This window comes from Sorex fumeus, unplaced genomic scaffold (genome assembly GCF_029834395.1).
Source record: "Sorex fumeus unplaced genomic scaffold, SorFum_2.1 ptg000021l, whole genome shotgun sequence".
NCBI classification, from domain to species: Eukaryota; Metazoa; Chordata; class Mammalia; order Eulipotyphla; family Soricidae; genus Sorex; species Sorex fumeus.
The window spans coordinates 2,866,796-2,879,985 of record NW_026606078.1 but is presented as its reverse complement, the minus strand read 5'-3'; the positions used below and the strand labels follow the sequence as shown (position 1 = coordinate 2,879,985).

General features: G+C 40.8%; 1 protein-coding gene across 2 annotated transcripts in view; it reads left to right on the top strand.

Annotated features, from left to right (window-relative positions):
* The window catches only part of PCNX2 (pecanex 2), a 409,093-nt gene that overhangs the window by 360,060 nt on the left and 35,843 nt on the right, over positions 1-13,190 (top strand). For both annotated transcript variants that reach the window (XM_056113571.1, XM_056113570.1), the window contains 2 exons: positions 7,563-7,796; positions 10,208-10,320. In XM_056113571.1, the coding sequence (XP_055969546.1) occupies positions 7,563-7,796; positions 10,208-10,320 (347 nt within the window). The remainder of the gene's footprint in view (positions 1-7,562; positions 7,797-10,207; positions 10,321-13,190) is intronic.

Sequence of the window (13,190 nt, the reverse complement as noted above, 5' to 3'; positions counted from 1 at the left end):
CCATCATGTTGGTCTGCCTGCCAAGTTCCCCTTCTAGAATGAGTTGTTTGATAAGATACACTGATTAAAATGAGAAACAGAAGAATTCCTGCTGCAGGAGCCAGATATGGCAAATTAATTCAGAAGAGGTCCCACTTGCAACAAATATCAGCTCCACAAAATAAACTCATTTGCACTGTCCTTATCAGTTTTACATAGTATCATCTCCATTGCATCCTCCCAGATTCTGAAGGATTTCACACTGTTCATAGACTATGTCTCCCTGACAGGATTTCATCTTAAGTGAACTGGAAATCAGTTTATTTTGCAACCAGTTGTTGGGGATGGGGGAGGAAAAGGGGGTGTTCTGATACCTCCCATGAAAAGAATGGCTATGAATTCTCCCTGTGTGTAACAAAGCATCTGAGGTTAAGGCCAGAAGTCAACACTGCAAGATTTTGCCAAACCTAGAGGAGGAAGTTTTAACCTCTGGGATTCAAAGGCTTCCTTAGTTATTCTGACTTCATCCGTTGAGGAGTTATTTTTAGTTCCTTTGTAGAAATGAATGAAAATGTAAGCATCCATCTTTTGACTTTAGTTTGTTATTCCTCTCTGGCACATGTGATTAGAATGCATTGGGGGAAAAAAATCTAGACCACATGTTTGCCAGGGCCAGATGTTTATACACACCAGATTTCTTTTACCCCTTTCTCAACTGATGGCTTTGACCGCAGTTACTGGTTGCTTCACCCTTTGCTTCAAACTTTGGCCAAGCACGTAAAGTGTCTTTCTCTTGGAAGCTTTAAATTATTATGCCAGTAAGTAGATAATAGAAAAAACTCCCTATATTCTGATTTTATATTTCTGCATATTAGATGTGATTTTTGTAGTTACTGGTTTTGGCATATCGAATACACAACGGATAGCTTGCCAGGCTCTTCCGTGCGGGTGGAATACTCTCCGTAGCTTGCCAGTCTTTCCGAGAGGGATAGAGGCTTTTGGGGCGACCTCTAATCGCCCTTGTAGGTGTTACCATAGATGAACCCTATCAAATATGGTACAACAATTCCGGAAGATGGGTATTTAGTGTCTTATGATGTGTCTGGAAAGCGTCCTGGAGTGTGGCAGTGGTTGGGTAGTGGAGGTAGTGTCAATAGTGGAAGTCTGCCAGTGGGATATTTATCTGGGTAGGGTGGGTCTTCTGTGCGCAATCCAATCCCTGGGTGGCTGGTGGAAGCAGACAGGGCAGGGTAGGGTGGGGCTCCTGATTTGAATCCCTTTGTCACCTGTGCTTGGTGGGAGCAAGCAGAGAATCTCTGTCCCTGGGTCCACCGAGCCTGGAGTCCCAATACACTGGCTCGGCTCTTCACTCGCTACCTGTCTGAATGCAAGGTTCCATCCCAATGGAAAACCAGCAGGACCATACTACTGTTCAAGAAGGGAGACATCCATGACACTGGCAACTATTGCCCGATCTGCCTATTGTCTGTCATCTACAAGTTGTTCACTCGAGTCATCCTAAATAGGATTGGCAGAACACTAGATGAAGGACAACCATGTGAGCAAGCCGGGTTCCACAAAGGATTCAGCACCATCGACCATATCCACATGATAACCAAGCTCATTGAGGTTTCTCGGGAGTTCAAGATGCCACTCTGTTTAACGTTCATTGATTTAAAGAAGGCCTGTGATTCTGTTGAGATGGAAGCGGTCATTGAAGCCCTAGCCAATCAGGGCATTCAAGCCCAATACATCAAGATCCTCCGTGAGCTGTATTGCGGGTTCACTACCAGGATCTCACCATTCTACAAAGAAGTGATAGTTGATGTCAAGAGAGGGGTTCAGCAGGGTGATACCATTTCACCGAAACTCTTCATTACCACCCTCGAGAACATCATGCAACAACTGGAATGGGAAGGAATAGGAGTGAAGATAGATGGTTGGCAACTACACCACCTCTGCTTTGCTGATGACATTGTTTTAATAACACCAAATATCAGCCAAGCGGCACAAATGCTGGCCGACTTTGACCATGAGTGTGGAAAGGTAGGACTACAGCTGAATCTTACGAAGACAATGTTTATGAGAAACAGTCTCGTTACTGATGCCCCATTCGCTCTCAACGGAACGACCATCTCTGAATGCAACAGATATGTGTACCTAGGTCGAGAAGTCAACATGACAAATGACCTGGCACCCGTGCTGCGCAGGAGGAAGAGAGAGGCTTGGAATGCCTTCAAGAACGTCGAAGAAATAGCCAAGAGGACGAAGAACCTCTGGCTCTGGGCACATCTCTTTGATTCCACTGTTCTTCTTGCATTAACATATGCCTCAGAGACCTGGGCCCTATGCAAACAGGATGAGAATGCTATTCAGGTCTCCCAAAGAGGAATTGAAAGAGCTATGCTTGTAATATCACGTTTCACTCAAATGAGAGAAAGAATCCGGAGTTCTGACATCCGTCGACGATCAAGAATCAGGGACGCTGTCTCATTTGCCAAGGTGTAAAAAATCAGATGGGCTGGTCACGTAATGAGATTTAAAGACGACCGCTGGACTAGAGCTGTTACCAACTGGATTCCACGGGATGTCAAAAGACCGCATGGCCGCCCACCTACCAGATGGTCAGACTTCTTCATCAAGATCATGAACGATCAGTTTGAGGCTCTTCATGTTCCCAGAGTGAACAGATGCCGTTTGGCTACACTAGCACGTGACAGGGACAAATGGAGATGTTACTGGCGCCCGCTTGAGCAAATCGACGACTAATGGGAAGTTAAGTGATTAAGTGAAGTGAAGATGTGACTTTTGATGACCACTACATGCTTAGCTCTCTCCTAATGCCATTCTGTTTTCTTGCCACCTGCTCCAAAATTCTGGATGGCTGCTGCTGCTGCTGCTTACTTTTAATCTCTACCTAGCTAAATTAGTAAGTCATTCATGTAAAGATGCATTATATACCAGACCCTGTCCTTAATGGTTCAAAAACGCTAGACCTCAAAACAATGATTAAAAAGTGACTGTCATTAGCTTATCTTTCTCACTTGCTTCTCATCTTTCTTTGCTCTCCTTCTCCTCTTTGTTCCTCACCTCCATTTCCCACCCCTTATGTTGAAGGGATTTCCTTTTTTAAATATATTTTTTAATTGGGGGAGTATCTACATGTTACTCAAAGACCACTCCAGCTGCACAGGACAGGGGGACATCAGACTACACCAGCAGTGCTCAGAGGCCTCCAGGATTACACCTAGATGTGCCGGGGTGTGCAAGGGGCAAGACGGTAGGGAGAATGTCATATGGTGATGGAATTGAACCTGAGCTGGCATGTGCAATACATGTGCTCAAATGCCTGTACTGTTTACCCTGTCCCTGAGGGATTTTGTTAATGTCTGAAGCCTTGTTCTGAAGTGAGTGCTATAGAGATGTGGGGAATGCTTATATGCAATACTGAATTCATTTAAACTGGCTGCCTTTCCTGAGATTCCCACATTGTGGGGTCAAGTGCTCCATGGAACCTAATGGAGACTATGCTCAGTGAAATCAAAACCCTATATGCACAAAAGACCAGAAACAATAAGTATGGTTTGGGATGTGGAGAAAACAGAATCCTCGTACTCAGTTGATGAGAATGTCAATTGGTTCAACCTGTATGTGTGAAAAGTAGTATGTAGAAAAAGAGAACTACCATATGATTCTGAGATTCCATCATAGATATATATCCAAGAACACAAATACACAGAATAAAAAAGATATATGAATGCTGCATAGAAATAACTCAAGTGCCAGCAAAGATAAGTGATACATAAATGCAATGAAATACTACTTAACTATAAAAAGAAATGAAGGCTTATCTTTTGTGACAATATAGGTGGAACTGGAGAGGGTCATAAGAAGTGAAATAATTCATAAGGAGAAAGATAAATATTGGATGGTTTCAATCATATTATATGTATATGATATATATATATATATATATATATATATATATATATATGACACCACCATTCTTCCTGCACTAACATATGCCTCAGAGATCTGGGCCCTATGAAAACAGGAGAGAACACTGTTTGGGTATCCCAAAGAGGAATCAAAAAAGCTATGCGGGAATATCACATTTCACTCAAATGAAAGAAGGAATCCGGAGTTCCGATGTTCGTCGATGATCAAGAATCAGGGATGCTGTTCCTTTGCGAAAGCATGGAAAATCAGATGGGCCAGACAAGTAATGCGATTCGGAGATGACCGCTGGACTAGAGCTGTTACTGACTGGAATCCACAGGACGTCAAAAGAACACGTGGCTGTCCACCTACGAGATGGTCAAACTTCTTTGACAAAACCCTGAACAAAGGATTTGAGGCTCCTCATGTTCCTGGAGCGAGCAGATGCCATTGGGCTACACTAGCACATGACAGGGACAAATGGAGATGTTACTGGCACCAGCTGAAGCAAATCGATGATTAACGGGATGATGAGTGATACAAGTGATGAAATATAAAGAAACAAGACAAAACCAAACAAAAATAACCCCTGGATTCTGAATGCAGAAACGAAGATACCAGAGAAGAAGCTGGGATTGAAGATTATGGAAAGGGGGAGTGACTGATTGAATGAACTGTGGCAGAGGGAGACTGATAAGGTGGTGGGAGACTGATAAGGTTTGATGTAGTGACGTAATTGAAGAAGTGTAAAATTCTAAAAGCAATCTTGTTACCTTGATTACTTCTGTCATCTTGTTACCAGTGTTACCTCAATTCAATTAAAGAATAAAAAAGAAGGAGGTCATTTGCTATGGGCCACAGATTAGTTTTAAGAGCAAAGAGAGGCTGAGTCAGGCATTTGGACTGATTTATTCAGAATTCAAGTGTGTCTGTCTTCTCATGTGCTCAAACTCTTTTTTTAAAAAAATTTTATTTGTGAAACACCATGAGGTACAGTTGTAGATTTACAAATTTTTGTGCATGGGTTTCAATTACACAATGATCAAACACCCATCCCTCCACGAGTGCCCATTTTCCACCATCACGGGTCCCAGTATCCCTCTCACCCCCATCCCCCATCCCACCCTGCCTCTATGGCAGGGTATTCCCTTTTGTTCTCTCTCTCTCTCCTTTTGGGTGTTGTGGTTTGCAAAAGAGGCATTGAGTGGCAATTATGTTTGGTCTATAGTCTACTTTTAGCATGCTTCTCCCATCCTGTGATGACCCTCCCAACACGCTTTATTTGGTGCTCCTTTTTCTATCTGAGCTACCTTTTCCCCTAGAATGTGTGACTGGCCTCCAAGCCATGGAGCAAAACTCCTGGTACTAATCTCGGCCACTCTTGGGTATTAGTCTCCTATTTATGTTCCCCAGATGAATGCAATCTTTCTATGTCTATCCCTCTCTTTCTGACTCATTTCGCTTAACATGATACTTTCCATGTAGTACCACTTGTATGTAAATTTCATGACTTCATCTTTTCTAACAGCTACATAGTACTCCATTGTGTTCATCTGCTCAAACTCTTGAAATAACCTAAAATCAAATGCCTCAGCAACTCTGACATTAGAGCTCTGGAGTTCATGTCCCATCTAAATGAAGGGAAGGAGAGGAAGGTCAGCTGAGAAAAGTGCTTCCTGCCCACTCACCTGTAGCTGTTAGTCATGTGGGGCCTGTTCTCTCCATGCCCGATGTGTCTCATTCTGTGCTTGAGCTTGGAAAGAATGTGCTCTCTAAGCAGAAGTTGTCAATAAAGATATGATTCTCTGGCAGCTCGCATGATTCCCTCCTTGCTTCAAATATTGCCCATAATTGTCACTCATAATATCACGATGATCACGACCATCCTGTTGTTCGTCTATTGCTTCAAGCAGGCCCCAGTAATGTCTCCTTCATCCTAGCCCTGAGATTTTTTTTTAAAAAGTGCCATATTCAAGGCTCTTTCAGGGTTAGGAGAATGGGACCCATCGTTGTTACTGGTATTTGGCATATTGGGTACACCACGGGGAGTTTGCCAGACTCTGCCGTGTGAGCAGGTTATATTCGATAGCCTGCCAGTTTGTCCAAAGTAAAAATGAGATAAGATTTCTCATGGCCGTGAATGCGGCCACACACTTCTGGGAGCTGGGTTTTATAGTCTCTGGGTCTTGGCCATTGATGGGATTACACGGCACCAGGGGGCCAGTTGGTGTAGCTCCTGCCTACTGGAATATGGAGGATCTGGGTGGAGGATGCTCAGCCCCGATCTGAGCAGGCTTGGAGATCTTACCCCGGGACACGCATGCCTTTGTTCCTCTGCCGGTACCTTCATGTGTGTGGATATGTGAATAATATGTGAATGAGATATGACCCTGGATCCCAGGATCTGCCTCAGCTTCAGAATTATTGCACAGTACTTACATTTCCCTGTGATGAGGAAAAAAGTAGTGAAGTTTGAATCAAACTCTTTGACTCTGATCCTGTGACTATGTTAACATTAGACTTGGATGTCTATTTTTATGTCATAATTTTACTGCTGCTAGCCTTTTTAAAGAAAAATCAAACATTTTTTAAAAACACATAACAATATATTGAGTTGTATATATGGTAGTTACTTCCAGGTTGGTGCTTGGGGGTGACTCGTAGTGATGCTTGAGGGACTGTATGGTGCCAGAGATCAAATCTTGGCTTCCCATGTTCAAGGCATGTGCTCAGCCCATTGAGTTCTTTCTAAGGAACTCAAAAGTAATTTTTAATAAAGATGTCACTGAAAATATTAAAACATAAGCATAGAATTTCTCCAAGTTGGGAAATGCTATCACTATAATAAGAGAATATGAAGGATGGGGAAAACATGAGTTATTGTTTTAATAAATTACAGAGGCTCACTGTCTGACCACCCAGGATTACACAAGTAGATGCGTTGCAACAATTGTATATGATAAATACTTCCCATAAGAACTACATTGTCTTCATTCATTTAATCCAGGAAGAGGATCTTCTCCAATCTCTTATTTTTATATTTTATTTTGGTTTGGGGGCCAGACCTAGCAGTGCTCAGGGCTTATTTCTGGCTTTGTGCTCTGGGATTATCCCTGGTGGAGCTCAGAGGAATGTGTATAAAGTGCCAGGGATCAAACTCAGGCTGCCACATGCAAGTAAGTGTCCTGCCAAACTATTGCTATCTATTATCTATCTATCTATCTATCTATCTATCTATCTATCTATCTGTCTATCTATCTATCTATACATACATACATATATGTAGTATTATTGCTCCAATCCCTCCCCAATCTACTTTAGATGAATTGTCTGAGCATGGCAACTGTGGAAACCTGAATGAACCCATCTCTTAGAAATGGTAGGTAGGGCTGCCTGCCTTTCTTTCTCCCCACATATATTTTGTTGATGATTTTATTCTTCTCACTTCTGTCTTCCCACAGTGACATTTAAAATAAGGTACTTGAGAATGTTTATAGTAGATGTTAAGTTGCAAATCTAGCAGGAAATGATATCACATGTGGCAATTTCACATCTCATATTTCCTTAATATTGAATTAATTTTTGAGATACAATAAATAAAGTCTAGCTCTAAAGGGTCAAAATTTTGCTTTCTCTCTCTGCAGAGTATAATATACTATATGATAACTTCCCCTAAACTCTTCTCATGGATAAAAAATGAATCACTTCTGAAGTCCCTGCAGCCTTTTGCCAAGTGGCATTATATTGAGCGCGACCTTGCCATGTTCAACGTTAACATTGATGATGACTATGTTCCATGTCTCCAAGGAATAACACGAGCCAGCTACTGTAATGTGTATTTAGAATGGATTCAGTACTGTGCACGGAAAAGACAAGAGGTGGGTAAAGGAGATATTGGCTGGAAACTTTAAAAGTATAAAGACACAAGGAATGTTGTATCGTTCATCTCTTTTATTCTAGGTTAGACTCTAACAAAACAGAGAACAAACTTTCATGTTTGATTAAATATTTGGCAAAAATATTTGGCAAAATTAAATGGAAGAAATCTTATACCTTGTCTCCCCTAAAGTAGTATAGAATATATGTTTCTTGGGTCTGGAGCGATAGCACAGCAGGTAGGGCATTTGCCTTGCATGCAGCTGACCCAAGTTTGATTCCCAGCATCCCATATGGTCCCCCGAGCACCGCCAGGAATAATTTTTGAGTGTATGAGCCAGGAGTAACTCCTGTGCATCGCTGGGTGTGACCCAAAAACCAAAACATAAAAAAAATTTTAATTAAAAAAAAAGAATATATGTTTCTCTCCATGCTCTGCTCAGGGTCATTGCCGTTTGGTTTGCTAGTTTGGTGGATGGGTGAGTAGTCATACCTGGTAATACTCAGAGGATACTCCTGGCTCTGTGCTCTGGAGTCACTCATGTGGTACTGGTCAGCAAGCACCTTAACCCTTGTAACCTTTGTACTCCACCCTGTGAAGTTTAAAGCTTATATCCAAGATTTAAAACTCTGAAAACTGGGGCCAAAATGGGCTTATCTTGCATGCGGCTGACCTGAGTTTTATCCCCACCATCCCATATGGTCCCCCTATCCCCATATAAATCTCCAAGTAACCTCTGTGCATCACTGGGTGTGACCTCAAAACAAAACAAAATTTTAATTTCTGAAAACTTTTTGCTTAAAGATTCTTTTTGAGATGTCCACACAAGGTATATCTGTGCTGCAATACAGAAGATTCGTTGCACAAATTGAAAGAAGAATATGAAAAGTCAGATAGTCTGAGTTACCTCCACACTGGTCTTCTGCCATTAACACTCATATGCTAAAGATATTTATGGCAATAAATTAGCCTCTGAGCAGTGAAACCAAAAACAATGGGGGGAGAAGAAAGAAAATTGAGACAAAAGAAAGGAGGATGAGGAAAATAGGGTGGGAAGCAAGTGGGTGGTGTCTGCTTGCTTGGCTTCTTGATATTTAAAAAAAGCTAAACCAATGTGTTATACAGAGATGATAGATCCAGTTAAAAGCAACCATTTGGACAGGTGGTGAGTATGTAATATGACCTGTAGAGGGTACAAGGTATGACACGAGTCCAGGTTGTTGATCTTTTCCTGATTTATTAAGATCATGTGCTAGAGGAAGTAGATAGCTAAGTCTAGTTTCTCAGTGCAGGAAGAAGAGAATGTGTGAATGATCTTACCCTTTTTGGAAGTGTGAGATAGCTACAGCCTCTTGATATTCCTGGTTATCTCTCTGATGAGTCCCCTCTTTGTTTTTATTTTTTTATTTTTGTCTTTATCAGTTTTTATTATCACTGTCACTATCATCCTGTTGTTTGTCGATTTACTCGAGTGGGTGCCTCTGATGTCTCTCTTCCTCCCAGACCTGAGATTTTAGCAGGCTCTTCTTACTCGTCTTTTCCCAATGACTAGAGGCTCTTTCAGGGTCAAGGAATGAGACCTGTTATTGCTACTGTTTTTGGCATATCAGATATGCCACAGGGAGCTTGCCAGGCTCTGCCTGTGTGGGCAGGATATTCTCGGTAGCTTGCTAAGCTCTCAGAGAAGTATATATACATATATTTGTATGTAAATATATATAGTGTATATATATCTCTCTATGATTTGTTGTCTACTGTCTGAACCCCATCAAACATGGTGTGGTAATTATGAAATATGGGTAGGAAGTGTCTTATGACATGTCTAATGACCTGTTGAGCCCAGAGTCTAAGGTCACAAAATTCTGCATTATGAAGATGATTATTTAAAAAATTTTATTCAGTTTTTCCATTTATGTTTTTTATTTTTATATTTTTATTTTATAAAGTAGTTCACAATTTGATAACATTTAATATTAGAACACCAATCTCACCACCATTACACCTTCCCCCTCTTTGTTTTTAAATTGTTTCATTTTACCTACATAAAGGTATTTTGACTTTAAACTTCTCCTGCATTCCCGGCCCTCCTTTCCAAGCCGATTTTGGGTGGTTCCCTTTATAAAGTTCTTAATGGTATTCTTACAGTTCATTTAGTATTCTATTCTGTAAAGGGACAGCAGAAAGTCACTCATTTCATTTACACTGTCTCCCTAATCCTCATGTTCGTCCTCTCTCTGTACTGGAGGATATAAGTATTTCTTTTAAACTCATTTTAAGAGCCTCACAAAGCTTTACCTTTATGATTCTGTGTGTGTTTGGCAGCAGGTTGGGGGTGGGGGTGTTGAGTAAAGGGCGGGAGGGAGCATATGGTGGAATCAGTGTGAAAGTTGAATTCACATCCTTACTTTTCAGCCTGCAAAGAATGTGGAAAGTGATGAGGACTCTGCCTTGGTGACTCTGTCATTTGCCCTGTGCATCCTGGGGAGGAGAGCCCTGGGAACAGCAGCTCACAATATGGCCATCAGGTACCTAGGAAGCAGTTGGTAGAGGCACTGTAGTTTGTATTTTTGATGAATATTTTACAATCATTTTATTTTGGGCTGCTTATGCTTCCTTCAGATAGGTTTTTGCCACAATGCCTGCAAGGTCTGTGAGAAGAATTTTGGGGCCTTTGGACCAAAGGCAATATTTTGGAGTATTCAATTTAGCAATGAATTTACTATGGGACACTTGCAGTCTTGAAATAGGGTACAGAGGAATCTAGAGTCCTAGGATCCTAACAGATATTCTGGGAAGATTAAGTCAAGTTGTGCATGAAGTGCCTAGCAGGCATCTACCACAATTAATGTTCGTTAAAAATTGTTCCCTTTTCCTATTTCTCTTGATTAAAAAAAGAACACCATATCTGTGCTCAGACTTAAACCCTAACCTGTATCTGTGGACCTTTGATTAAATAGATATCCCTTCTGCTTTTTTTCTAATTATTTTTAGTATCTCATCCTCCTCCGTCTGCAAAGAGTTCCAACTCTCTCTTCTTAAGTAGCACAAAATCAAACTCTCTCCTGGTACCTTCCTCTCCTTATTTAATTTATCCTAAATTCACAAACAGTCTTTTGAATTTTCCTTCTCAGATGAAATATGCCCAACATTCCCCAGTGCCCTCCTCACAGTTTGGTCTCTGCTTCTGGAACTGGTAAAATTTCTAATTTGAGCAATTTCATCAGTCACCTTGTCATCACTCATATTGGTGGCTATTCCACAGACTTCTTGGAATTTGACCCATTAGAATCACCTCATTAGCACATATTAAAATCTTCTGAGGGACTTATTAATATCTGACACCCTGGGATCAGACCTGACCAAATCAATGATTTCACTGTCTCAATAGCTAGACTAACAGTATTTTTTCTATAGCATCACAGGGAATTTCAGTGTGTGGCCAAGACAAAATCATCCCCCAAAAGACAGGTAAAGGAATAAAAAATATCTTCAACTGACCCTCTTTAGAAAAAGGTTTCTCCTTGGAATTTCTTCAATATTCCTTTATTGTATGGTTCCTGTGGCATTTTGCAAAAGGGGTTCTTCTGATACTTATCTCAAGTGAATTTGGTATTATTGCTTTGCATCACAAGTTTCCTAGGGCAACAGTATTTATTTAAGGATCATTACAACCCCTGACCATTAGGTGGGCAGGGCCAGAGAGACTTGTTGACTATTTCCTTAAGCCCTTCCTGCAGGGGACAGCTGTGAATCATTACTGGTCATTTGCAATTTATGGGAAACCTTAATTATGTGTTGTGAGCTGATAAAGGGTAAAATGGGGTGATTCTCTTCACCACCTCTCTGGAGACTGCAGTTTTGAGTTGCAAAGGAAAAAAAAGGGAAAAACCATGTACTAAGAATTTGTGGCATCAGCTACCCTTTCAACTCCCACTTCTCAAGCTTTTATGATCTTTGTCAATGACACGAAATGCTGACTTGACCCCAAAATAGTGCACTAATATACTACCAGAAAAATATTCTGGGGAGTAGCTGACTGGCTTCTAGTCTCTCTTTTTTCTTCTGCCTGACTCAACCTCATGGTAGACATGAACAATTCCATTTGTGGAATTTCTGTAATTCATTTTTTGATTGTTTGAAGTTCTAGTGAAAAGCTCCTTCTTCATAGCCTCTGTAAACCATGTGATGTGTGGCTCCTACAGCGAGTTCCTTATTAAACTAAATACCTTTCAGAAGCCGACCTGGGCGACCCGGGTTCAATTTCTCCGCCCCTCTCAGAGAGCCCAGCAAGCTACTGAGATTATCCCGCCTGCACAGCAGAGCCTGGCAAGCTACCTGTGGTGTATTTGATATGCCAAAAACAGTAACAACAAGTCTCACAATGGAGATGTTACTGGGCCCTCTCAAGCAAATCAATGAACAACAGGACAGTGCAACAGTGCTACAGTGCTATCTTTCAGAAGGGCTACAGATTCTGAAGATTTTTGATTCAATCTTCAAATTATTTTTTCCAAAGCTTAGCACTGCAGTACTGTTCTCCCATTGTTCATCGTTTTGCTTGAGCGGACATCAGTAATATCTCCATTGTGAGACTTAGGTTTTAAAAATAAAATTTAACTTTTATTTACAAATTACAAATAACATACTTCAAAGATTCTGCTCTTTCAATTCCTACCTAATTTACTTCCCAAGAGGTTTTCAGTCAGATTTTTAGTTGAAGTTATTCAAATGCACCTGATTTACTTGCTTCTTGCTTGGCTTGCTTGCTTTATTTTTACCTTGATGAAGCACCCTGCTTATCAGCTGCTTATAAAAACCTTATTTGAATGGTATTTTCTTTGTTTCAATGAGTAGAGTCAATATCAAACATAGTGATGAGATATATCTGGAACATAGTGATCCAAACATAGTGATGAGATAAATCTGGAAATAATACTCATGCTATTCTAGGAGAAATCTAATTATATGGGACTGGTTAACTTTACTGAGGTCTCTCACCATAGTAAAGTCCTACCACATGCTTTCATTTCAGTCTTTGACATACAAAAGATAATTTATTTTACAAACTGCCTAAGGGCACTGGTTTGGGCCTGAAATCCATGAATTTCCTTATTAGTTAGGTATGTCACGGGTTGCAGAAGGGACATTGAATGGGAAGTTGAAACCTTGCTGGGCCCCTACCTCTCCTCCAACCAAACAGCTGTGTTTTACATTTTCTAAGCTATAGCTCAATGCAAAATTTTTTTTTTCAGAACTCAGAAACATTTTGTCATGCCTTATAGACACAGTCAAGTTATTCTCCAAATAGACTGCCATAATTTGTACCTTCAACAAATGTTTTGCCATGCTGTCCCTAATGCTTTGTATTTATAATTTTTTAATTTTTTCTCATGGG